This window comes from Sinocyclocheilus grahami, unplaced genomic scaffold (genome assembly GCF_001515645.1).
Source record: "Sinocyclocheilus grahami isolate Dianchi unplaced genomic scaffold, SAMN03320097.WGS_v1.1 scaffold280.1, whole genome shotgun sequence".
In the NCBI taxonomy this organism is placed as follows: domain Eukaryota; kingdom Metazoa; phylum Chordata; class Actinopteri; order Cypriniformes; family Cyprinidae; genus Sinocyclocheilus; species Sinocyclocheilus grahami.
The window spans coordinates 722,126-749,303 of NW_015505459.1; the positions used below are offsets into that span (position 1 = coordinate 722,126).

At 34.4% G+C, this 27,178-nt stretch overlaps 1 protein-coding gene across 1 annotated transcript; it reads left to right on the top strand.

Annotated features, from left to right (window-relative positions):
* Window positions 1-1,067: 1,067 nt before the first annotated feature.
* Window positions 1,068-25,545, top strand: tgm1l1 (transglutaminase 1 like 1). Its single transcript, XM_071582428.1, is given in 14 exon segments — window positions 1,068-1,192; window positions 8,964-9,250; window positions 9,363-9,554; window positions 11,173-11,424; window positions 14,581-14,699; window positions 15,745-15,852; window positions 15,978-16,155; window positions 17,696-17,834; window positions 17,950-18,142; window positions 19,418-19,571; window positions 20,974-21,258; window positions 22,727-22,887; window positions 23,025-23,161; window positions 24,816-25,545. Coding segments are annotated over 13 exon segments (2,352 nt in total). The 5' UTR covers window positions 1,068-1,192; window position 8,964; the 3' UTR covers window positions 24,964-25,545.
* Window positions 25,546-27,178: the final 1,633 nt, after the last annotated feature.

Here is a 27,178-nt window from a genome sequence, read left to right on the forward strand (position 1 = left end):
TAAAACCAATAAATCCTAATGGAATATGTCCCAAAACACACTATAATTTTTTTTAATGGTTTTAATGGTTAAAAGTTGATGGTTTGTTTTGTTTTGTATTTAGTATTGTTTTGTTTTTCAGCAAAGTGATCAATGAACAATCAGTTCTGTGTCCCCGATAAAAACTTTGGGATTTAACAAGCCGTGTTGGGGGTAATATATTACAAGTAACGCGAGTTACGTAATCAGATTACTTTTTTCAAGTAACTAGTAAAGTAACGCATTACTTTTGAATTTACAAGAGAATATCTGAGTTACTTTTTCAAATAAGTAACGCAAGTTACTTTTTTTTCTTCACTTTATTGAATGACAGCTCTGCTGTCCCCATGTTGAGAGAAATCAGAAGATGTAACTGTAGTTCGAAATAAATATGAATATGCATTAATTCATCTCACTCACACACAAAAAAACACAGATTCAGTATTCCTCAAAATGAATCAAAAGAATGCAACTCAGAATATGACGCAAACCTGCAATAATTAAATGTTAAACAACACAAATATGCTTTATGTATTTAATCCCATTCTATTGACCAGTGTCTTTGCTTCTGACCTTCGATGATCCAGTTCAACCGTACTAATAAGCACAAATGTCTTTTTTTATTGCTGAAGTGTGTTGAAATGTCTTCTTCTGCATTCTACTGTACGGACGTAAATGTACTTTCCCTTCAGCCTGAGGCTTATTCATTTCACTTTTGGTGTGAAAAGGCTTTTATATTTGCCAAAAATAGAACTTTTTTATTTTAAAAACAAACAAGCAAGCCCTGTCCAGATTTTAAAAGTAACGTAACGCATTACTTTCCATAAAAAGTAACTAAGTAACGTAATTCGTTACTTTTTTATGGAGTAAAGCAATATTGTAATGCATTACTTTTAAAAGTAACTTTCCCCAACACTGTTAACAAGTATATGGGAGACTGGGAACATTTTTCGTTTTTACCACAGCTCACATACAACAACAAATCGACTTACAGACCATAAAGTGTAACGGGGGGTGGGTGCATTGGGGACGGTATTAACCCTCGAGAGAGGGCGAGACTTGGCCAGTGTCGGTTTGACTTGCTGAGAGTTTGTTCGCGTATTGCAGTCTTGAAACTCATACATACATCTGAAGAACATTATAGGGATATCGTGAAGAAACCCTGTTAAAAAAAGTAAGTCTAAACTTTTTATTCGTTCATGTGTCACTTGCTGTCAGTCTCGCTGTTTGTTCTGTGGAGAAATGCGTCTGTAAATGCGCTGACTTCTTGGGAGGTTCTTCCAAGTTTGAAGGTTCTGAAGATTAGAATATCGCCCATAATTATAAAAAACTATAACGGTTTTCTGCGAGTGTCTCTGTACTTCCGTTTGGATGACTGAAGTGTGAACTTGGAGTACTGAGAAACTAAAACCACATTCACAAGCCACAGTTATTCTGTACTGATGAAGCCTATTTGTTCAGTATGTCTTAAGGATATCTACGCTGCATACAGTATTTGGACCGAAGCTGATGCTTTTTTTGTTTTGGCAAGCTGGGTTCTACATGATTTCCAGATGTGTTTTTTGCTTGTGAATTCAGTACAGCTGTATTTGATTTGATAAAGTGAGCAACTAAACGAAAACCTCTTCATATAGGCTAGTTAACATACATCAGACCCGAGAACATCTCTTAGCATTTTCTGCTGGCCTCTGCACAAAAGAATAAGACAGATGATGATCATTTCATAGCCTATCCTGCTATTTTTTTTATTTTACATGTGTGTTTCATTTATTATCACAGTTATCAATTTATTGGGGCTACTGCATGCACATTTTTTCCCTGGCTATCCATTTGAGTCAAACAAGGATTTTGTCTATTCCACATAACTGGTCAGTGTGATTATCATGTGCTCGTCTCATGACTCCGAATACAGTAAACATGAACTTTTTAAGTTTTTAGCATCAGTCGAACAAGTTCTTAAAGACATAGTTGTATGCATTTCTAACAATAAGGGTCTGGTTTTGAATGCCGAAATCAACACAGAAAACGAGCCAGTAGAGGTGAACTAACCCTTACCAAAAAGTAGTATACTTCGAGTTTATTTTATTAAGTATACTTAAGTAAAGTTCAAGTATATTTGTAAGTATACTTTATGTAGCAAGTATACAAATATCAGTGTACTAGTAGTATACTTGTAAGCGTACTATTCAAATACTCCTTGGGACCAAGTTGGCCCACTTTCTAGTATATAAAAGTATACTTTTAAGTATACTTTAAGTATAACAGTAGTACACTTTAAGTACACAACTAGTTTACAACAATATTTTAGCTTGTACTGCAACTATACTAAAAGTGAACTTTTGTTATATGAATGATATGAATACTGATAGTTTTCTAATTAAATACTTGTAGTAGCATTTTTAGTACACTTTAAAGTATAGTCTTAGTAAACTACTAGTTTAGTAGTTTTATATTGCAAGTATACTCGTAAGTTTTCTTTAAGTGAACTTTACATCATACTTTAAGTATACTACTATGTCCCTATTTAGGTGTTAATTTGTATATATTTTGTCATATAGATATCTGAACATGCAAAACACCAAAAGAAAGAACAGGGTATCTGTTTGTAAACAAAAACTTTTTATTCTAGCTTCATGCATTCTTTTTTTAAGCACTTGAATGTGGGCAAGTTTCATAAATAATACAGAAAAAAAGAAATAAACAAAATTTTGAACAAAAAGCTGAAAAAAGACTATGAATTGGATTCAGAACGATAATCAAAACGTAGATAGAGTCGATCAACACCCCAAAGCTTGACAGTCATTATTCATTGGTCGACATTACATCAACTTTACACAGTTTTGATGCTGTTTAATGTCTGATGATCGTGTTAGATTACATGTGGATGCATCTGTTGTTTCGGTTTCTTCTTCATTTGTGTTTGTTGGAAATTCTCTACAGAAGATGTGTACCTACAGTATAACAATGAAAACACGGATTCTAGGAACACAAGTATAGTTCAAATCTATTTAGACTTTTTCTAAGTAGGCTATAAGTCAAGTATACTTAAATGTCATTTTAAGTATCTTTCTGAGAAGTACACAAAGCCCATTTCTGAGAAGTACATGAAAAGTAGACTAAAAGTATACTTTCCTATTTTTTAGTTTAAAAGAAGTGTACTAATAGCACACTTGAATAAACTTATTTTTTCGTAAGGGAACCTATGTAAAATATCTATTTGCTGTGCAATTACAGCATGTAGAGTCATGTTATTTCTCGATTGGTGATAAGCCCAGTCATTCTCCTGTTCTGCATCATAGAAATGTGAAATGCAATTGAAATGCATGTCATAAGTCTGGTTTGAAGATCGTGACTTCATCAGGTGGGAGACATTATGCTTTTTATTTTGATCGTGTTGCTAGGTGCAACCGTATGGGACGTTTCCATGTGAACCAAGTGGGCGATAGTCACACCAAATTAAACCTTGTGTTGAAATGAAAATAATTTGGTGCCATCTATGATCCTATGCGAACACACACTGCACCGCTTTATATAACAGTTCACTCAGAAATTGAAATTCAACATAATTTTCTCACCTTTATGTTGATTCATACCAGTTTTTGGAATACAAAAAGTTTTGCAGATGGTTCATGCTGCTCTTTTGCACACAACGACAGACCAAAACAGATAAAAAAAATATTAATAAAAATATTAATAAAAAAATATTAAATTTGTATGCTCCTGTTTAATCCATCACTGAAATCAGACCAAAAATGTAATGTTTGCAAGATTTTAAGTGAATATCTATATTTATTTTCAGTGTTCCTCCCACAAAACTATTTTATTATAAGATCAACTTTTTGTCTAGCATGTGTCAAGCATCTCCTTTTGTGCTTTACAAAGGGAAAAGAAATGTAGTTTGGGGCACATGAGAGTAAAGTAATGACAATCTGAGAATGACATCTCTTTAAAATCTAAATCTGGCTCAGTGGAGTAGATCAGTAGCCGTCCCTCTCAGGTGCACATATATGCCAGCTGCTTGCTCTATATCTTTGGCTTCAGACCAGCTGCAGGAGACCTTAGACCTCATACGCACAGTTGCAAAAGTACCAATCACAAACTTATGAATGTGCAATATTTTTTATGTTTAAAAAAAAAAAAGAAATCTCTACCAAGACTGCATTTATGTGATCAAAAATACAGTAAAAACAGTAAAAATGTGAAATATTATTACACTTTACAATTTATTTTTATTTACAATTAACTGTTTTTATTTGAATATATTATAAAATGTAATTTAGCTATTCCTGTGAAGCAAAGCTAAATTTTCAGCATCATCACTCCAGTCTTCAGTGTCACATGATCCTTCAGAAATCATTCTAATATGCTGATTTACTGCTCAAGAAACATTTCTCATTATTATTAATGTTGAAAACAGTTGTATTGCTTTGCAGAAACCGAGATACGTGCTTTCTTCAGAATCTTCTGATGAATAGAAACTTAGACCCCAAACTTTTTAATGTAGTGTATATATGACGATTATCAGTGTACTGTAACAATATTGCAGTTTTATCCTTGGAAAACTCATATGTGACCCTGGAGCACAAAACCAGTTTTAAGTCGCTGGGGTATATTTGTAGCAATAGTCAAAAATACATTGTATGGGTCAAAATTATTGATTTTTCATTTATGCCAAAAATCATTAGGGTATTAAGTAACGATCATGTTCCATGAAGATATTTAGTAAATTCCCTACTGTAAATATATCAAAACTTAATTTTTGATTAGAAATATGCATTGCTAAAAACTTAATTTTAACAACTTTAAAGGCGATTTTCTCAATATTTAGATTTTTTTGCACCCTCAGATTCCAGATTTTCAAATAGTCGTATCTAAGCCAAATATTGTCCTCTCCTAACAATCCATACATCAATGGAAAGCTTATTTATTCAGCTTTCATATGATGTATAAATCTCAATTTCGAAAAATTTACCCTTATGACTGGTTTTGTGGTCCAGGGTCACATATTAGTATGTACCGTAGGGGTCGTAGGTCAAGGTGCGTCATGATTTAGCGTGAGCAGATGTGTGAGAAAGACTGCAGCCTGGGTATTTTAGAGGCATTAGGGTCAGGCATTCTAGCATTCTAATCATAGCTGTCTATGTATACTTGAAGGATTCATTCTAAACATCCATAAATCCCTGCGGCATCTCATGATACACAACACCCAGTGGAAAATGTGTTGCTTTAAGGTTGCTCTTTAATAGCTCATGAGACTTTTTCAGTTGGGTTTCAGTTAAACGGCAACATTGTGAAGCTGTTCTTCCAAGTTTTAAGGTTCTGAAGATAATATTATCGCCCATAATTATAAAAACTATAACGGTTTCTGCGTGTTGCCATGTAGAAAGTAGACACTTTTAGTGTCTCCGTACTTCTATTTGGATGACTGAAGTGTGAACTTGGAGTACTGAGAAACTAAAACCACATTTACAAGCCACAGTTATTCTGTACTGATGTAGCCTATTTGTTCAATATGCCTTAAGGATATACGTTGCATATACACTGTAAAAAAAAAAAATCTGTAAAATGTATGGTAAAAAAACGGCAGCTGTGGTTGCCGGAATTTTACCGTAAAAAAATACAGTAGCAACATTTTAGGTTTTACGGTTTTTTATATTTTTTTCTTTTTTTTTTTTCGGAATTTGATTTATTTTTTTTTAAATAAAAATTGTGATTTAAAAATCTACGTTTGCTGTGCTCATTCTTAAAAAAAATAGGTGTAGAAATATTGGATTGAACTTGAAATTTTGAAGTAGAGTAACTGAAATAGTATTACTTCTAATAATCTTTGTTTTATTTACAACCTCGAAAAAGTATTTCATAATTAAGTCAAGTCAAGTCACCTTTATTTATATAGCGCTTTTAACAATACAGATTGTGACAAAGCAACTGAACAGCATTAATTAGGAAAATAAATTACTATAAAATATAAATGTACAAATTAAAAGCAAAACAAGAAGTAATACTATTGTAATATTTCACTGTTAAATACAAAGTAGTATTTTAGAAAAATAATATTATAAATAAAAGAATAAATAATCACCACTGTAAAATACAAAAATTAGTATTTATTTTACGTTTTAAAATGAAACAATATAATAATTTATTTTAAATTAAAACTGTAATGTGACAATGCTATTATTTATGGTTATTATTTATTCTTAATTTCTTCATTATCTTAATTTCTTCATTTTCAAATGCTTAACCATCAGACTTTTATTTTGATTTGGTATGTTATAATTCAGATCTATTCTGAGAGTCTAGACAAGACACATGGAAGCAGGAGCAAAAGTCTTAATTTGTTCTGTCTAGAAGAAACAATTGAGGCATTAAAGAGCTCTCATTTGTGATTTCTCATTCCTAGACAGATCAGTTTGTGCCTGCAGGGCCGTAGAGGTTGTGACCTCACGAGTCTTGTAGGAAATTGGGTGGCTCATTGGTTAAAGACAGAGAATTGCTTGAATTGCTTTGAGTCTTTGAGTGTTTGCTCCTGTGAGAACCCTTAAACTGAAGGCGACTCATCAGGCCTTGTGAAAGTTCTCATGACACCAATCATGAATGCTTATTTCCTAATTGAATAAAACATGTCAAAGCAGATGTCATTTGCATTCACATTTGTCCTCTGGTCTGTCCTGTAACTGTAGTATTCATGGCATACAGTCTGCAGGCTTCAGTGACTGCATAGCACAGATTCTTGGTCTGAACACATTCACATATACAGCTGCAGACTTATGAGCAGAACTGTGTGTGTTTGAATGTGTTATACTGGTAAACCTTTGGCCATTTTTTTAACTAAAAGGTAAATATAACCAAACATGTTAGCTGATGTGTTTAAAAGCAATCTAATTGAGAGACTCAATCTGATGGAAGTCAGCAAAATGGGTGAAATTGCTTACAACACATTTAAATAAGAGGATAACAGATCATTAACATTCCTTGAGTAAAATTTGCCCCTTTTTATAGCTAAAGAGATTTAAACAAGCTCCCAGTTATGTTTTGTTGATGTATCACATCCATGTATTTGGAGAAATCAACATAGAAGCACAAATGAGTCAATAGTTTAGAGTATAGAGCTTTCAAATGAATATCAGATCATTTGGTCTGTTTGAGTTTATATTGAAATCTTCGGATTTGTATTGCAGGTGTTTGTATCTCTGCAAATCTGAGCACTGTTTGAGAGTCTCTGAAGTTTAAAAGTGAGATTGTTGGGGTCTGAAGAGGAAAATCTGATGAGAACAATATTTAAAAAGTCTCAATTTGCTGTCCATTTAATCTCCTTTCTGTTGAGAAGGTACTGCAGAGGCATGTCTGGTTTATGTTAAGATGAAAGGAATGCATCTCACAAATGGAATTTGGCGATTGTGAGAAAAGTCTTGAGAAAACAGAAGAAAAAATGTTGAGGAGATGGAGGAGAGCACAAGGCCATTTGGAGGAAACATGGTTCTCATTTTTACTGTTTATTCAGTGCCACTGGGACCAAATCCACATGTAATGTCAGCATTTCTGTTCCTTTTCATTAAATCTTTTCTGTACCAAAGTGCTAGTGATCACTGATCGTTTGTGAATAATCACTGACATATATTTTAATGGCAATCTGGGGCACATCTGCCAGCGGAAGCAATGCGGGGAAATTCATGTATGTTTAAACAGCATGCCGAAGTTTACGGCTCATGTCCAAATAGGCAATTACTTTAACAACTCTGTGGAGAAACGCAGATGTATGGGGACTTTTTCTTTCCATGGTGGCTTTCATGCTGCTGAACTTTTTGATTATGTAACATGGGAGAAAGCATTATGCTATGTTTGGAATGGAATACTAATCTAATTAAAATATTAGTATTATTTATCATTTCTAAATACTAGCCTACTTCTGCAATGCTCTTTCCTATAAAATGTTCTGGCCAATCAAACAAACGTCAGTTTAAAGGGTTAGTTCACCCAAAAATGAAAATTCTGTCATTAATTACTCACCCTTGTGTTGTTCCAAACTCGTAAGCCCTTCGTTCATCTTCGGAACACAATTTAAGATATTTCTGATGAAATCTGAGGGCTCTCTGACCCTCCCATAGACAGCAAGGTAACTACCACATTCAAGGACCAGAAAAGTATCAAGAGGAAAGACAAAGTAGTCCGTGTGACATCAGTGGTTCAACTGTAAAGTTCCGAAGCTACGAGAATACTTTTTTGCTCAAAGAAAACAAAAATAACGACTTTATTCCACATTTTCGTCTCTACTGCGTCACATTGAACGCACATTCACGACAGTATAAACTCAATCTGACCTAATGGCATCATTATCACATGGCACAACTGATTGGTTCTCTCCTGTATCGGTAGCCAATGAGCTCGCTGCTCAACATTCAAATATATGACTAGTGCGTGTTGTAGCAGTTGCAGCTTGCTTCAGAAACCCTCCACCTTCCCCAGCTCCCCCTGTATAGATCTGCTACGAGGTGATTCATGTATGCTATATGGGGGTTATTTCATATGTTATACTTGCAGCAGTAATATTTCTTACATGCTCACAGCAGCATGTTGTGGATGTATTGGCAGTAGCAAGTCTCGGTACTTGCTCTGCCGCCGCAGCAGCAGCAGCGTAGCAGATCTATTCCGCCAAGACCAAATACATTAACATTGTCATGTACATTACCATGCCAATCCATCCAAGAGTTGTCATGACAGAAATGTTTTTATAAAATAACAAATTCTCTATTTTTTATTGTCCTTTTATTATTTGTCCTTTAGATTATGAATCTTAGTTTTAAAATCTAATTTGCATTCTCTTTGCGTTTGCTTCAGCAATTCATCATTATCAACAAATGCATTGCTAAACATTTATTGTCTGCGTGCGGATTCCAAGTCTTTACACTATTTTCCATCTAATTATTTTGTATGATGTTTTCCAGGATGCCAGGAGAAAGACTGTCAATCCGAGATAACGCCGCTGTCGGCCGTTTCCATGGTGTTTCTGCCAGCAATGGCCAGGCCGTCCCAGAGAGACACACCGAGTCCAAAATGAAGAAAGAAGAGAGCGGATGCCGCAGCTGGTTTCGGAGAGTCTGTCCGTGTTGCTTCCAGAAACAGAACAGCTCGTATGATGTGAGCGGTGAAGTGGATGGTGTGGCTGCCGGGGACGGAGAGAATGAAGGACCGACGACTCCGCTGACTCCCACCGGAGATACAGAGCTGGACGGTGAGGAGCTCGGTCTGATTACTTACATAAGATTTGAGACTTCTTTTCATAAACTTCAGCTGAAGTTCCTCAAACTCAATCCTTTTCTTCTTCTCTCCCTCTTTCTCATCAGAGTTGACTCTAGCAGTGCGTTCTGTGGATCTGCTCAGTCGGAAATCCGATCGGAACAAGAAGGAGCATCACACGGATCAATACAACAGCGAGCAGCTCATCATCCGCAGAGGCCAGACTTTTCAAATAGAGCTCGACCTCTCACGACCTTTCAACCCAAACACAGATAAACTTCACCTGGAAATGAAGACAGGTGAGTGTGAAGTTGAATCTCAGGAACTATATGGTCAGATTTCACAAATACATGCTTTTATCTTATCTTTTAGTGTTGTATGCTGGTTTTTGATTTCATGTAGTGAAATCTTCAAGTATTCAGAGGGTATTTATAAATCTAGACTTTTTCAGTTGTTTATAACAAATAAATATTTCTAAAAATCATTATACATATTTCAGCTATATTTATGTATGTATTTATTTATTTATTAATTTAATTTCTTTGGCTTTGACTCTTTTTGAGTGAAATCTAAAATTATTAAAAAAACCTATTCATGCTTTCCAAACAACTGAAAAAAATCCAACCTTTTCAATTTTTATAATGTTGATTGTTTAAATGTTGCTGAAATGGCATCTTAAATATCTTATATTTTAAATCTAGGAATAGAATATAAAATAAATTAATAAAAGAATGTAACATCTAAAAACATGCCAATAAACAGCAAATTTCCATTGTGACAACTTACCCCATATAATGTGGTAAAATGCCCCACTTTAGTGTCAACCAGTGTTTAATGTAACGTGTATATTTTTTCCTGGTCAAAAATTTTATTTAACGCTGACTCAAGATATTTGACATTCAGAAATAAGCCCAGCATGAGAAATATTCACCAGAGTAAAAAGTGTGACAACTAGTCCCAGTCCCCCATACACATGCATGCTCATGAACAAAACTAGTATATGTTGTTATTAAAATACAGTCTTTCTTTCTGCTGTTTCTGTTGACTGTGTTTTATAATTGTTAGTTTTAGACTGGCAAACACGACGGGAATGCTCATCCCGTGATAAGGGCATAAATGCATGTGTTCAAAATTTCTCTCTCAGTGATAGAGCTCACCTCTGGTGCAGAGAAAGGAAGTGAGGGAGAGATAAGAAGGAATTCATCCCTGAAGCAATGCAAACCACTTCATACTGATACAAGATAACTCAACCCTTCAAACTAACTGATGTGGTTAGATTCACAACCCATCTTATCACAGTAAACTGTATACATACACATACACAGTGTGTGTTCCATGTGTTCTATAGATATGTAAGTGTACGTACAGTATACAGTTTATTGAATGGTTTTATGCTAGTATCAAATATGAAATCTGTACAGACAATAAAGTAAAGTACCTCCAAATTTCAGATTGAAACAGGATGTTCAACCCAAAAACCAGCAATTTATTGGATCATGAAAGTAACGTTTCATTAAAAAGCAACTTGACTTTTTCTTCTTTAGTCATGTGTACTGATTTTCTTAGACAGCGGTTTTCACGTTTCATATCTTGTGTGTGTTCTGTTAGTCTGTATATTTGATATCAATTTGATTTATTTATTTACTTAGTTTATTTCGTTTTAGTTACTTTAGCATTTCAAATTAAAGTCTGAAAATGAAAAATGTTACCTTGGCAACTAACCGAAATGAAGGACGTTTACAGTTTTTATATTTTATTGTAGTTAACTCTACATTTTTGGCTTTAGTTTTAGTGAACTATAATAACCCTGATTTCAGCACCTTTGTGTAATCATGAAACCTGGAACCGAATTCGTCACGTTCTTCTAAAGGCCAGTTGAGCCTCTCCTTAAACCATATGTTTCATGTCGTCATTCAGGGCCGCTCCCGCAGGTGTCGAAGAGGACACACATCATCATACCGCTGGTGGAAGAGCTCCAGGATGAAAGCTGGGAGGCCAAGATCGTGGAGCAGAATGTCAACAGGGTCAAGCTGTCTGTCAACTCCCCCGTCACTGCTGTTATCGGGAAGTACAAGCTGACCATCACAACGCAATGTCTGAAGACTGGCGAAACTACCACGCATGACCACGATAAAGACATTTACATGCTCTTCAATCCCTGGTGTGAAGGTAAGACTGATAGAGTTCCAGCATCCTTCAAGGAATGCTTCACCCAAAAATGAAAATTTGCTGAAAGTGTACTCATCCTGAGGCAATCCAAGATATAGATGAGTTTGTTTCTTCATCAGATTTGGTGAAATTTAGCATCACTTGCTTACCAATGGATCCTCTGCAGTGAATGGGTGCCGTCAGAATGAGAGTCCAAACAGCTGATAAAAACATCACAATAATCCAAAAGCAATCCACACCACTCCAGTCCAACATTGAATGACTTTAATGAAAAGCTGCATGTTTGTAAGAAACTAATCGATCTTCAAACTATTGCTAAAATATCAGCTGTTTGAACTCTCATTCTGATGGCACCCACAGGATCCAATGATTAAATAAAACATTGAAATCTACAGATGCAAATAGATAATGCAAATAATAAATGTTTTTTCAGATGTTCCCTTTCCACTAGTTTGAAAGGTGCAAGTTATGGAAATCACATCGTCTTACCTTAAGAAGATATTTTATGCTCTCTTTTTTTTGCCATAGTTTCCTGTTCCTGTTATGCCACATTTCAGAATGCAGTGATATATGAAATCAAGCTTGCGTAGATAGAAGATGACTCCACACTTTCCTTTTAACTGAACTCGTTCATTGACAAGAAGCCAACGCACACCTCTACTGAAGCACGTCTGGGAAACACTGATATATTCAGCCTAAAATATTGCACAGGCAACTGTTAATGCAATACAACACGAAGGTGCAAGTTTCCATTTGCAGTCCAGTGACTTACGTCAGTCTTCATGAACGTAATCTTGTAATCCATTTGTGTTCCAGCAGCTGCTTGTCTTTGCTGCAGTTAGTGGCTGTAACTCGTAATCTTGTCCTTACAAGAGTTTTAGTTTTACATTTGTCAAGCAGGAATCAGTTTTGTTTGAGGTGCTTTTTCGTGTGGTCTTTTGAAATGTAAGATTAGATGATGGTTGTTATGGCCACCTCACTTTTTTTCCTTTGCCAAATGATTGGTTTGATAATAGATTCTTGAAATTCTTGCAAAAAGTGTATTTATACAGACTTTTTAGTTTTAGAGGCAGTCCAATATGAAGTCTTAACGACATCTATTAAACAACAATGCTAAATAAAAAATGTGGAAACATTTAATTTAGTGTATTATTAGGTTTTTATAAAATAATACTTTCAAAACTGAATAATCTATAACTACAAAATGTTATTTGGATGACCAGTTAGTAACTTAACTGCTTTGAGTCGGTTGGACTGATTTGATTGAAAAGAACCTGTTCATATGAGTCATTTGTTCAAGAATCAGACTAAACTGGCTGTCCTGTATGATTGTGATTGAGCTGGCTCATATTAGTAGTTTGTTCGAGAATCAAGATTCAGTTGTGCTGTTTGTTCAAAAGAGATTCATCATTCAGGAATCGGACTAAACTAGTTGCGCTGTACGGTTTTGATTCACTAAAAAGAGCCGGCTCATTAGAGTCATTGGTTCTGTATGGTTTTGATTCTCTTAAAAGATCTGCCTCACAATAATATCTGTTTCACGATGTAGACTCATTACGGTGTTGCGTCTGATAAGAATCATGAACTAGATAAAACAATGCAATAATCAATTAAACATAATAGAAATGCTCATCAAAATAAATAAATAATGAATAATACATAATATATATTATTATATATTACATGAATAATAAATTCATAATCAAAATAAATAATGAGAACTTATTTAATGCATATAATAATAAAAGTTTTTTCAACTTTAAAGCTTCTGCATTGATTCAAAGTGTTTGAGTCCTTATTAGTCTGATAGTTTAAAGCTAGTTTTCTTGGGTGGTTCAGGATTTGCCCTCCTTCCTGCACTGAATGCCAGAGATGCTTTGTAAAGAAAGAGAGAGGTCTGCCAAATCACCTTTCACTCCAAGCACAGTAAACCTTTTCTTTCCCTGCATTTTTTCCCTGATGTTTCTTTTACAGCTCCACCTCATCTGGAGATTCACATGTCAAATATATCCTCCCTCTCCCACTCTCTTTCTCTCCCTTCTTGGCTCCTCGTTCACTCCAGGCCCCTTCCTGTCATTCTTTGCTTTCTTTCAGTCTGTTTTGTTTTATAACACTTAATTTTATGCTCTGTGCTTTTGTTGAAAGCTGCTGGCTCATTCCTGTTCTGCAGAACATTGTGAACTCTAACTCTGCATGAATGTGTTTTAATTTAAGGAAGTCTTTCAATAACAGGGTGTAGCTGACTTCAACTTGACATAACTTGATTATTTACTCAATGGCAATAACATTTAGAGAATGCTTAAGCAGATTCAAATAAAGAGGTAAAGTTGAGCATTGCTCAGTGGATGCAAATTTGTTAATTGGAATCTTTTTTCTTTTTTTTTGCAATTTTGCTAAATGTTGTGCTTTAGTCATTTTTTCAAATATTTCATTTATTACTATATATCTTTTTTATTTTAAAAAACGTGCCATTTCAGTGACACATTCTTTTTTTCAGTGTACTAAACTTATAAAAAATTTTTTTTTAAAGTACATTAATTTTTTCATCTAATATTTATATTTAATTTTATTTCAGCTTTATTTCAATTAAGTAAATGATTTTTAATAGCTATAGTTTTAAATAGCAATACCAACACTGTTTCAGAAACTGGAAAATTTTGACATATGTTTATTTAATTGTGATGTTGTGTTAAAGGAAAACTAATATGATTACATCTTAAAAAAAAAATCCTTTCCAGTATATAAAGTTCCCTACATAAACTATAGTATGTATGAGCCTGCTGTGTTTTTCTGTCTCAATGCTTCACTCTTTCTGGCCTCTTTCCATTACACTTTCTCTAGCATGAGTCATTTTTCCATTCATTTTGTAATCTTTTCAGTCGTCTAGTATCTCCTCTAGTCATTTCCGTTACATTATAGTGCCTCCTTTTTTTCCCTTTTCCCGTTTGATTGCACCTCCCTCTTGTTCAGACGATGACGCCCAGAACACAGAACATTCGATGAAAGCAGAACACAGCAGATTCCAGACGCCCTGCGGTGGCTCACATTGATTACATCACTCTATAACACTGCTTTCTATTAAAATGACCCAAACCACCGAATCAAATCTTGGAACTGTCTGTTCATGGTCCCTCATGTCTCTCTCTCTCTCTTCAGATGACACGGTGTACATGGAGGGGGAGAAAGAGCTGAAGGAGTACGTCTTAAATGACACTGGAAGAATCTACTATGGCACTGAGAAGCAGATTGGAGCTCGTACGTGGAACTTCGGCCAGGTGCGAAGATAAATAACGCACTAAGAATAAAGCAGAATAAAGCACTTTCTGGGAAAAACATGCTACTGACAAATCCTTGTGAGAACTTCTTACCTTATACCAAAAAAGAACACCTTGTATGTGGAATACAAGGAATTGACACACAGATATAAAACATAATGTTTTACCACAACTACCAGTGATCAGTGAACAGCCATACATATTTTACCTGCCATGTAGCTTTATTTTGCATTCTTTTTTTAAAATGATTTTAAAGATTTTTTTTATGAAAGAAAATGTAATGATTTTGTAATTTTTCTGTATATACACCATATACTTATATTGGTCAGTGTTATTTTCTTACTGTTTTTGCATTTAAAAACACACACACACACATAAATATTTTGCTTGTGCGCTTTTGTCATTTGAATTTAATTGTAATGTTTAATCATTTTTATTTCATTTTTTAGTAATTTTAGTAGTTCAACTTAAACTTATGTATTTCAGTTAGCTGGCAATGCAACAATTGGTTTCTGATTTTAGTTTTTCAAGAAATATTTACTTTTTATTTCAGCTTCATTTCAATTACCAAAAAACAATATTTAATAGTTTTAGTTTAACAACAATGATTCTATTTAGATTTTTTTTTTTTTGGAAAACACCACATGTTGATTCTGATTGCTTCCATTGTTCTCATTTGTAAGTCGCTTTGGATAAAAGCGTCTGCTAAATGACTAAATGTAAATGCATATCACAAAAACGTGAAGCATTTTTGAACTTATTCTCACAAGAACTGCCCACTTAGACAGGAAAAGACATCTTATAAAGCACCAAACCACAGTTCATTTTGTTTATATGTGGCGTTTACGGTAAATCTGACATCAGTTATGCTATAATTGTGGACTGGCTTGAAAAAAAAACATGTGATTACTGTGCTTACAAAATAGCAAAAATATGTGTCAACTTTGCAACCAGAATTTGTTTGTTTAACAAAGCCAATGCCATGCTTTGACTTGAGATTTGACTTAGTTGTCTCTCTCTCTCTCTCTCTCTCTCTCCCATCAAGTAACTGAAAGGAATTCTGGAGGCCTGTCTGTTTGTGCTGGATAATAGCGAGGTTCCTCCCTCGGGTAGAGGAGATCCTGTCAATGTGGTCCGAGTAATTTCTGCCATGGTGAGTGCTGCCACATCCAGCAATACTGCTGGAACAGATCTGTAAAGAGTGCCAGATTAACAAACACTCTTTACCTGCAGTGACCTCAGAAACCCTTAGTGAGTTTATCTGATTGTCCGTTCTAGATCAATTCCCCGGATGACCTTGGTGTTCTGGAGGGAAACTGGTCTGGGAATTACGCGGGTGGGACGTCTCCCACGGCCTGGAGTGGAAGTGTTGAAATCCTCAGACAATACCACAGAGAAGGAGGAAAGCCCGTCAAATACGGCCAGTGCTGGGTGTTTTCTGGGGTCACAACCACAGGTGTGTGTGAGCAGATAACAGCCTCCGTTTGCCAGTTTACAACAGGAAAGCTTAGGGTTAGTTATTCAGTATTCCAATTGTAGGCATATACACTCTAGAAAATAAAGGGTCTTTACTGGCATTGATGGTTCCATGAAGAAGATTTTTCTTTAGATTTTTAAATGTTCTTCACACTACCACAAATAGTTATTTTAAAGGGGTCATATGACGTTGCTAAAAAGAACATTATTTTGTGTATTTGGTGTAATGCAATGTGTTTATGCAGTTTAAGGTTAAAAAAAACGCATTATTTTCCATATAATGTACATTATTGTTTCTCCTCTATGCCCCGCCTTTCTGAAACGCATCGATTTTTACAAAGCTCATCGTTCTAATAAAGCGAGGTGTGCTCTGATTGGCCAGCTATCCAGTGCGTTGTGATTGGCCGAATACTTCAAGAGTGTGACGGAAATGTTACGCCCCTACCATACTGTGATGCCGTCTCCCAGCAGGACGAGACTCAGCTGCTCTGCTCGTGCACATCCAATCATCGGTTCTCTTTTAGCAGTTCAGTCAATGTACTGTTAGGAGTAACTGAATAACTCGGGATATTGGTTTATTTCGCGTCAGAGGGAGTGTCAGGCACGTTTATAAACCGAATAACTTAAGTAATTTGTGGATTCGTGCGTACTGGAGATGTGAACCGTTTCAAACGATTCAGTTCGATTTGGTGAACTGGTTTGACTGGTTCACTAAGAAGATCCGGTTAAATAGAACGATTCGTTCACGATCCGGACATCACTAGACGAGACAAAACCAATAAAACGAGGCATTTGTTGCATCCAGTGGGGACATAATTACTGATTATAATGACTTATACCGTCTTTTTACGCGTTGCGTTGCGTATCGCGCCGCGTAAACATAAAACCATGTCTGCATTTGTGATCAGAGAAATGACAAACAACAAGCGCCTCTCTACACTGCTCAAAACTCACGTTTGAATAATCAAATTCTTTAAATATAAAAAACGTACTTACAGGCTATGAGTCAGAAGCGCCAGACTGTCCTTGCAAAGTTGGAATTGCCCAACTTTATAGAAACAGCCTTTGTGCTACAGACGCATTGTAGGCTACTGGTTCAGGAAACAGTCCTCATCCGTCCTCCATAAAATGTGCAGCACACATCTGAATATTTGGGTTGAAATTTTTCACTGAAAGGTTCTTTGGGGATCCAAAAATGGTTCTTGTTCAATATTTTTGGAACTTTTATTTTCAAGAGTCTAACATTAAAGCTTTAACTGTGAAAAAAAATCACAGATAAGTGCCGAGCGTTTCAAAATGCGGCTCTCTGAAGACGCACGCATCAGCCAACCCGATATCAGCAAGCCCAAACACAAAAGAGAGCGTTTGTTATTTGGATAACAAAAGTGTAGGCCACCCCCTTACTTTTTTCTTTTTTGCTGTTTATAGAGTCACAGTAAATAAGACTTACTGTGTATATTATTACATTGAATATTTACAAAAATGGCTAAACCCATGCTCTCTTTCTCTATCTGTCCCAGTATTGAGATGTTTAGGTATTCCTACCCGTTCCGTAACTAATTTCCAGTCTGCCCATGATACGGATGTGTCCTTGACAACAGATGTGTATTTTGATGAGAATATGGAACCAATCCATCATCTCAACTCGGACTCTGTATGGTGAGGATTTGTGCATTTTCATGGAATTATTTTATTGAAATAAGTCCTAGACTGCTGTTGTACTGGTATATAATTTCTCATTCTTTCTGAATCCGTGATTTCCTCTCTTTTGCAGGAACTTCCATGTGTGGAATGACTGCTGGATGGCCCGTCCGGATCTGCCTGCGGGTATGGGTGGCTGGCAGGCCGTGGATTCCACACCCCAGGAGACCAGTCACGGGACGTTCCGCTGCGGCCCGGCGTCACTGGCCGCTATTCGCTCTGGACAGGTCTACCTTAAATTTGACACGCCTTTCGTCTTCGCTGAAGTGAGTCCAGACACGTCAAATTATCATTATATAAACAGCCATAGAAGAGCCATTCACATCCTTTCTGTCTAGAAAAGTGCATGTTAGATTAATCAAATTTACTGCACACAAATCAAAGTGCACATTCAATGAAAATTACTTCAGAAATGGGTACCAGTTTCTTTTAACCATTATATTTTTCTGGAATATCAGCCACTTTTTTTTTTTTTATAATATGAAACATACGGCAACTTATATTCCAAAGCGACTGATATTCAAATCTGTTATTAATATAAAAAAAAATATTTAGACTTAATAATAAATGCCACTATAATGTGTTTTTTTCCCTATAATTCCTGTTCTGTTCTGAATATAGTTACATTTAAGGTACTTTTTATGTAGTAAGAATTAAAATACATATTTATTGTGTTTAGAATATTTGTAAAAGTTTAGTTTTAGTATTATTTACAGGTGTTTTACATTATTTCTGAAATGTGACATGCAATTTTGACACGTTGTGACTTATTTTCATGTGCAACTTCTTCTTTTCTGGAAAATACTATAATTTTGTATTCGTGCAGTTGTGCACAATTCATCTGGGCATGTTTTTTTTTGCATTAGAATATGATAACTTGCCCTTGCTAATTTCTTCAAAACCATATTCTTTCACCATATTTGAGTATTTATTATGTATTTCTTATATGATAAATATTATATTTGAGTATTATTTATATACTACTATTATAATATTTATTCATATTTTAGATTAGCTTTCATTTTTATGTTCTCCTTTTTAGTTCTTGTTTTATTTCAGGGGTTTATGTTTTATTTCAGTTTTAGTATTTTTTGTACTGCAACATAAACTTGCTTCATTTCAGTTAGCTGCCAAGACAACATTAAGGTTGCTTCATTTTTCATCTAATACTGTATTTATATTTTATTATATTTCAGCTGTATTTGATGACCCAAAATGATTTTTAATAGTACGAGGTAACAAGAACAACACTGGACATCATCTATTCTTACGTTTTTTTATTCGTAATGGATAGAATCAACTTGCTCTCATGTTTTTCATTAAATGTGCTGTTTTACTCGGAGTACTTCACAGTGCAGAAGTTAAAATACTCGTGGATGCTGTTAAATGTGAATGTGCTACAGAACAGGCCGGTCCTGACGTGTTGGAATTCCTATTTTCTTTATACCCTCTGCAAGATCCTGTTTGAAACCTGTATTTATCTTGACAGTCTTGTCTCTTTAAGGTGTTTCTTCTGAAACCTTGTGCTTTTTCTGCTGCAGGTGAACAGTGATAAGATCTACTGGCAGAGGAACCTGGATGGCACCTTCGGTCAGATCCACAGTGAGAAGAAAGCAGTCGGCCACTGCATCAGCACTAAAGCTGTGGGCTCCGATGAGCGTGTCGACATCACACACCTTTACAAATATCCTGAAGGTGCGAAACACACACACTTTCACACACATCAAACGTCAATCTCAGTGTCTCGTTTTGCCTGTACCCACCTGAAACTGTCAAAGAAGAGGCCCTGAGCAAATATTGCATAATACAACAGGACCAATATGTACATAATGATGAATCGCATGCTATTAAAATGATGAGAACGCTCGTATGGGAACTTGTGTAGTTTCCCAGGGAAAACTGTATTAGATCCAAATGCCAGTAGAAAAAGAAATAGATTGTAATATGAGTGAATCTCACAAAAACTGTGAAGAAATGTCATATTACTACTAAAGACATTTGATTTTGCATAAAGATTAGAATTTTTTATTTCATAAAACATAAAGCATCCAACTTTGGATTACAACCGTAAACACACACACACACACAATATTTATTTATTCATTCATTTATATACACTACTGTAAATGTTTTACATTATTTGTTACACCTGTAAATAAATTTGCTGTCTTATTATTATTCTATATTATTTATATTAAATTACATTTAAAAATAAAACATACATACATAAAATAATAATATACATGATATAGATAAATGCATCTATATACATTATTTATACATTAATGCATATTTATGTTGCACATATGTACATATAAATTATAATATAAATAAATATATATGTTGTACTGTAAATTACTGTAAAGTATGAATTATTTTAATTATTTGAAATATATTATTTATATTAAATTAAACTATTTTCTTACATATATGTTCATCAATTTGTTTAATATAAATTATTTTTATGTATTATTTGTTGTAATATTTTTATTTTAATATACATTAAAATACTTAAAATGATTAGCAAATAGAAAAAAAAAATCGAAAAACATTTTGATTTTATTTTGTAGAAATATATATTTTTTTCTGTTTGATTTTTAGGGAGCAATATAACCTTTCTTTGTGAGATTCATCCATACAATCAGGAGTTAAATTCATGTTCTTAGTCGATGCTGTCTTACCAGAGCAACACCGAGCAGAAATGATGGCTAATGCCAGGACAGAGGCAGCCAAGAGCACACAATACCCGTTTAAACCGGCGATAAATGGCTTAACATTCCTCTGCCGTAATCACTCAGCCTTTTCACCAAAATACCTGTCATTATCTCCAAATGGGTAGTTTAAACTTCACCGAGTTCCACCCACAGGAAACAATGTCAGCATTGTCTCAGTTACTCAGCTACACAAAATATAAACAATAAGACAATAGACTTAAAGGGACAGATCACCCAAATATCAAAATTCTCTCAACGTTTACTCACCGTCAACTTGTTCCAAACCTGTATGAGTTTCTTTATTCTGCTCAACACAAAAGAAAACATTTTGAAAAATGTAGGATACATACAGTATAATTGTCTTATTTAATCTGTCACATCAGGCTCGGAAGAGGAGCGTATCGCTGTGGAAACCGCCTGTCGCTATGGCTCTAAACCCGACGTCTACTCCAGTCCCATTGCTGAGGATGTGCGGGTGGAGGTGATGATGGAGGGAGAAGGTCCACGCATGGGAGGAGACGCTCAGCTGAAGATCGTGGTGAAGAACACCAGCTCTCAGCCGCGCAGAACCACCCTCCACAGCCAGGTGGCGGTCATGTACTACACCGGCATGCTGAAGGACACCGTCAAGAAGGACACGCTTAATGTGGAGCTGAACCCACAGGAAGGTGAGCTTGGGTTTGTTCGGATTGGCATACTAGCATACTACTCACACTACTGTAACAGTATGCATACTGTGGGCAGTATACGATACAAGCTTTCCTTGCAGGAAAAAAAAGGAAAAATATGAATGATTGCGACTTTTTATCTCACAATAGCAAGTTACAAACTCATAATTGTTTACATCTCGCAATTTTGACTTTTTCTCTCAGAATTTTGAGTTCACATCTCGTAATTCAATTTTTTTCTTAGAATTCTGTTTACATCTTTCAACTTTGACTTTTTTTTCAGAATTCTAAGTTCATATCTTGCCGTTTTGACTTTTTTTTCTCACAATTGCAAGTTGTAAACTCATATTTGAGACTTTACATCTTGCAATTTTTACATTCTCTCAGATTTCTGAGTTTACATCTTGCAGTTTTGGCCTTTTGAGTTTTCATCTCACAAGTCTGACATTTTTATTATAAATAAACAAGAAAAAGAAAAATTATTTATTACTACACTCTTAAAAATAAAGGTGCTTCAAAAAGTTCTTCAAGCGATGCCATAGAAGAACCATTTTTGGTTCCACAATGAACCATTCAGTCAAAGGTTCTTTAAAGAAGCATCTCTTTCTTACCTTTTTATAATCTGAAGAACCCTCTTTCGCCACAAAGAGGTTTTTGTGAAACAAAAATTTAGAAAAAACAACTTTTCTGTTTTAATTTTAGCGAGAAATATTACACATCTAGCATATTTTCTCATTATATGAATAAAGACTGCCAAGGCTTTTACACATAAAATACACACTAGTCGTATTCATTTATTTATTTATTTTTTTTACTTAAACCACTTTGAACACATTCATTTCTGAAATAACTTGATGCAATTTGCTGAATTAAGCATGCAACATTAATGAGCTTTTTTACAAACCTTTATTACTGCATACTGTATACTTGTATTTCTTATTATGACATTATTTTCATGAAAATAATACATTTAATGTAAATTATTTCTTAAAATTACTTAAAGTAAAATAGATAAACTAATTAATAAAATATGAATAATCAAAATAATCAGTTTTCCTTTATATATATTTGCATCAAATTGTAAAAACATAATTATTCTCTTTATATCTATTTGACATCCTTTAGAAAATAACTAAAACTTGTATTACTACTGTAAATAAGTGTATACATATTTGGTACTGTAAATTTACCATAAACATTTCTTACTATTTCAAATAACTTTTAATATATATATATATATATTTATTTATATATATATTATTTTTTTCTTCTTATGTATTTATATCCAAAACATGTTTATTTAATATAAATGATAAAAAGAAAACAATTATTAACATTTTATTAATTTATTTATTTAATCCACATACTGTTTAAAAATAGGCAGTATACCGAATAAACTGAGGAATCTCACGTGTAAAGCTCGTAAGCATTGCTGATGATCTCTTTATGTCTATTTTACGTCCTTCAGAGAAGATCATTGAATGGGTGCTGCCATACACGCAGTATCAGAATCAGCTGGTGGATCAGGCCGCGCTCATGCTGACTCTGTCTGGACGGGTCAGTGAGACCCAGCAGGTTTTGGCCAATCAGACCAGCTTTAGGCTCCGAACGCCTGATCTCAACATTGAGGTGAGACTTCCAGAACCCTCAGCTGCATGCTTTTTACCACTGTGCAGTTCATTTGACCACAATACTGGTTTTGCTGAATGTTTTGCTCCATGCCAAAACAGAGAGAGTTTGTAAATATCCTCAATTTCTTGTTGTAGCCTATGGGAGAGGCATATGTGGGCAAGGAGATGTCCGCGAAGATCACATTCACAAATCCTCTGCCTTGTACTCTGCGTAATGTGGTCATCCGAGTGGAAGGACTGGGGCTGAGAGACCTCCATCCCATCAGAGTCGGGTAAGAGCCTCACAGTCATCCAGAGCAGAATGTGTGCAGGATTCCTCTCAGAATTCTACCATTTGGAAACAATCCTGAAGGATCCTAATGGGAATTTCTTACATAATCAAAACACAACATAAAATCTAGATCCCAAATCACAAAGTTCCCAACAGGACTGTTATGATTATGGACTGGAAAAAATGTCCCTGTAGGATATTTTTAAATACAATTATTTAAACCTGCTAAAGCGCTCTCTATGATTTCCCTTTTCCAATACCATACAATACAAGTGGAGTTTTGTTGAATGTTGCACTATATCTAATAGGAAAATAATAAAATAAATAGTTGTTTGATTAGTTAATATAAAATAGTGAATATAAATATAATATAATATTAAATAGTTGTTTAAAATGTAAAAATTAGATGAAAAACCTAATATTCAAAAACTTAAATTGAAATGAATTGTAAATGACAAAAGTTGCTTTGGTGACAAACTGAAATAAAAGAGTTGAAACTGAAGTACTAAAATGACTAAACAATATATATATATATTTATTTCAGTAAATCAGTTATTTCATATATATGTGTGTGTGTGTGTGTGACCCTGGACCACAAAACCAGTCATAAGGGTCAATTGAAACTGAAGTACTAAAATTACTAAACAATATATATATATATATTTATTTCAGTAAATCAGTTATTTCATATATGTGTGTGTGTGTGTGTGTGACCCTGGACCACAAAACCAGTCATAAGGGTCAATTATGTATGCATAAATGAGCTTTCCATTGATGTATGGTTTGTTAGGAGAGGACAATATTTGGCCGAGATACAACTATTTGAAAATCTGGAATCTGAGGATGCAAAAAAAATCTAAATATTGAGAAAATCGCCTTTAAAGTTGTCCAAATGAAGTCCTTAGCAATGCATATTACTAATGATAATACATTTTTGATATATTTACAGTAGGAAATTTACAAAATATCTTCATGGAACATGATCTTTACTTAATATCCTAATGATTTTTGGCATAAAAGAAAAATCGATCATTTTGACCCATACAATGTATTTTTGGCTATTGCTACAAATATACCCCAGCGACTTAAGACTGCTTGCTGGGTCACATATACATACATATACATATACATATAAACTAATAATACAAAACAAAAACTAATAAAATTGTCGAAATTAAAGTTACTAAAATATAAACTAAAATCTAAATAAAAAAATTAATATATAAAAATAAAGCCTAATTCTAAATATGAATAAATACTGTAATACTTTACTATAATAGATTCAAACAACTATAATATAATACATATTCTAATATAAAATACTAAATAACACTGACCTGTACACAATTCAGTTCATTGCTCTTGCTCTATTAAAATGACTAAAAGTGACAAATAAAAATTCGATTAAAAAAAAACAATAAAAAAAAAACATTACAGAATTACAAAACTTTAAATTAGAACTGATCAAATAAAAATAAAAGCTAATTCTAAATATGAATAAATACTATAATAGTGTACTATAATAATGATCAAAACTATCATATAACTCATACTAAATAACAATGACCTGCACTCAGCTCAGTTCACTGCTCTTTATGACTCTGAAGTTGCTTTCTATTGTATTGTATATGTCTTCTCTTTCTCGGTTTTCTCAGTGATGTGAGCAAACATGCCAACGTGACGGTGACGGAGCACTTCATCCCCACGATAGCGGGCAAGAGGAAGCTGGTGGCGTCTCTGGACTGCAGACAGCTGACGCAGGTGCACGGCGTGGCCGACATCGATGTTCACGAGAGCCAGTGAATTCAGTTATCATTATCAGTAACTGCACAGATAAGTAGTTTACGCTGAGCCATATGGTTATTTCTACAGTCAGACATCTTAAAGAAATAACCCTCTTTTTCACATACAATCGTTCCTACTGTATGCCCCTAATTTGAAGTTTGTTTTTATTTCATTTTCGACATTATTTATTTAAAATACTGTATTGCTTTGCTTTATTGTGTCTATTAACTGTTACTTTAGTTTAGTTGATCAAATGGTTCTGTTCACCACTGAAAAAGTAAGCTGATATATTAACGTGTATTCATATTTTATTTAATGACTGATAATCTAAAAAAATATATATATATTTTATTGTGGATAAACACATGTAGATTATGCATTTCATTTCTATGCACCTGTAGCGCCTTGTATTGCATACTGTTCACAATGATGACTATTACTATTATTATGACTCAATAATGACTTAATGTGCCTTTGAGTAAATTATTTATATTAATAATGATTTCATATAGAGCTGCATTGGAGTCTGATGCATAATTCTGTTGTATCCTCACATAATTTTGCTATTACAAAGACTGCAAACCTTCAACTATGAAAACATATGAAGATACTTACACTTTATGGCATATTAGGTTTTTATGAAGGAGATAAAAGTAGTTTATGTTTGTTTGTATTATTAATTGAATGTTTTTTTTTTCGTAAAAAAAAACAACATTTTATTTACACCATTCTGTTTTCTGTGGTAGTTTTTTGAAGATGTTTCTTTCGTCTGCTTGACAAGACGAGACTTGTGTGTTTGATTTGGAAAGACGAAGTAAATAAAACTCCCTTGTGTTTGGATTGGAACAAATGTCATTTGTGATGAGATGAACCTGTTGAAGAAGTTTATTGAACAATCTGCTCACACCAATCAGCTGTGCCTCAATTTAGAGTGTTGCTGCATTTCAAATTGTTTACCACAAATTCATCCATTCATGGATAACATAGTGTTGAGTATATATAAGTAATATTTATTTATAAATTCTTTCCCTTTTCTGCATTGCACACCTGCTCTTACTTGTTTCTTAGTGTGATTTAAATAAATAGATAATACATATGTTTGTAATGTTACAGTCTATGGTAATGCATAGCAGCATACTATTTATACTATTTTTGCAGTATGGACTCTATGGGCTGTGTATTTTCTGTATTTACCTGTTCTGAATGTCCTACTACATCTGTCAAGATGTGCAGTATACAAGAAAAAAACACTGCAGATTATATGTGGTGTCTCACACTGAAATGCATTTGATACTTTCCATTTCTAGTATGAACATGGTCAGGTATTTTTTTTTTGATGTAGTGGTATATTTGTGATGTAGCAATGCTACTAGCATAGTATACTGTTTGAAACATTTATTGTTGCATACTGTTTCATGCCATTTTAACAATAGTAGGAATTATACTGTATACAGTATGTATGCAACGAATTGTTCCTTTATTCTGTGATGAAATCAGTTGCATAATCTCCTCAAAAAGCAAAATGCTGCATCTAGCGCCTCGTAGTGTTACTTAATTGTAATCACAAGAGGAATGAGAACAGCTCCCAGAAACAAAACAGGGTTCTGCACAGATTACGTATTTTATTGGACCCAAACAGAAATTATTTAGCATTTCAGCAGTATGGTCTGTTAAGAGAAGATATTTTCACGTTTATTCTAATCTACGTCATACTATACACCAGTAACGCACCAGTCCTGATTTATTTCAAGCTTTTATGCTAACAAGTGGCTTAAAGGGATAGTTCACCCAAAAATGATTACCCCCAGGGCATCCAAGATGTAGGTGACTTTGTTTCTTCAGTAGAACACAAATGATGATTTTTAACTCCAACCTTTGCAGTCTATCAGTCGTATAATGCATGGCAATGGTAACAAAATCTATGAGAGTAAAAAAAAACATGGTGACACATTGATGTCCTAAGACACGAAACGATTTGTTTGTGCGAGAAACCGAACAGTATTTATGTAATTTTTTACCTCTAATACACCACTATTTCTGTGTATATTAGGTAAAAAATCCGGTGTGCGAGGTGTGTACGCGCTCTGGCATAGTTTACGAGTTTACGTAAGCGCCGGAAGTGATCGTTCGCGCGTATACGTCACTCATTGCACATTTACACAGTGCACAGTCATTGTAGGTACGGCGGCTAATCAAAATGGTACTTACTTGCGCTTATCCGGATTGTTCAAAC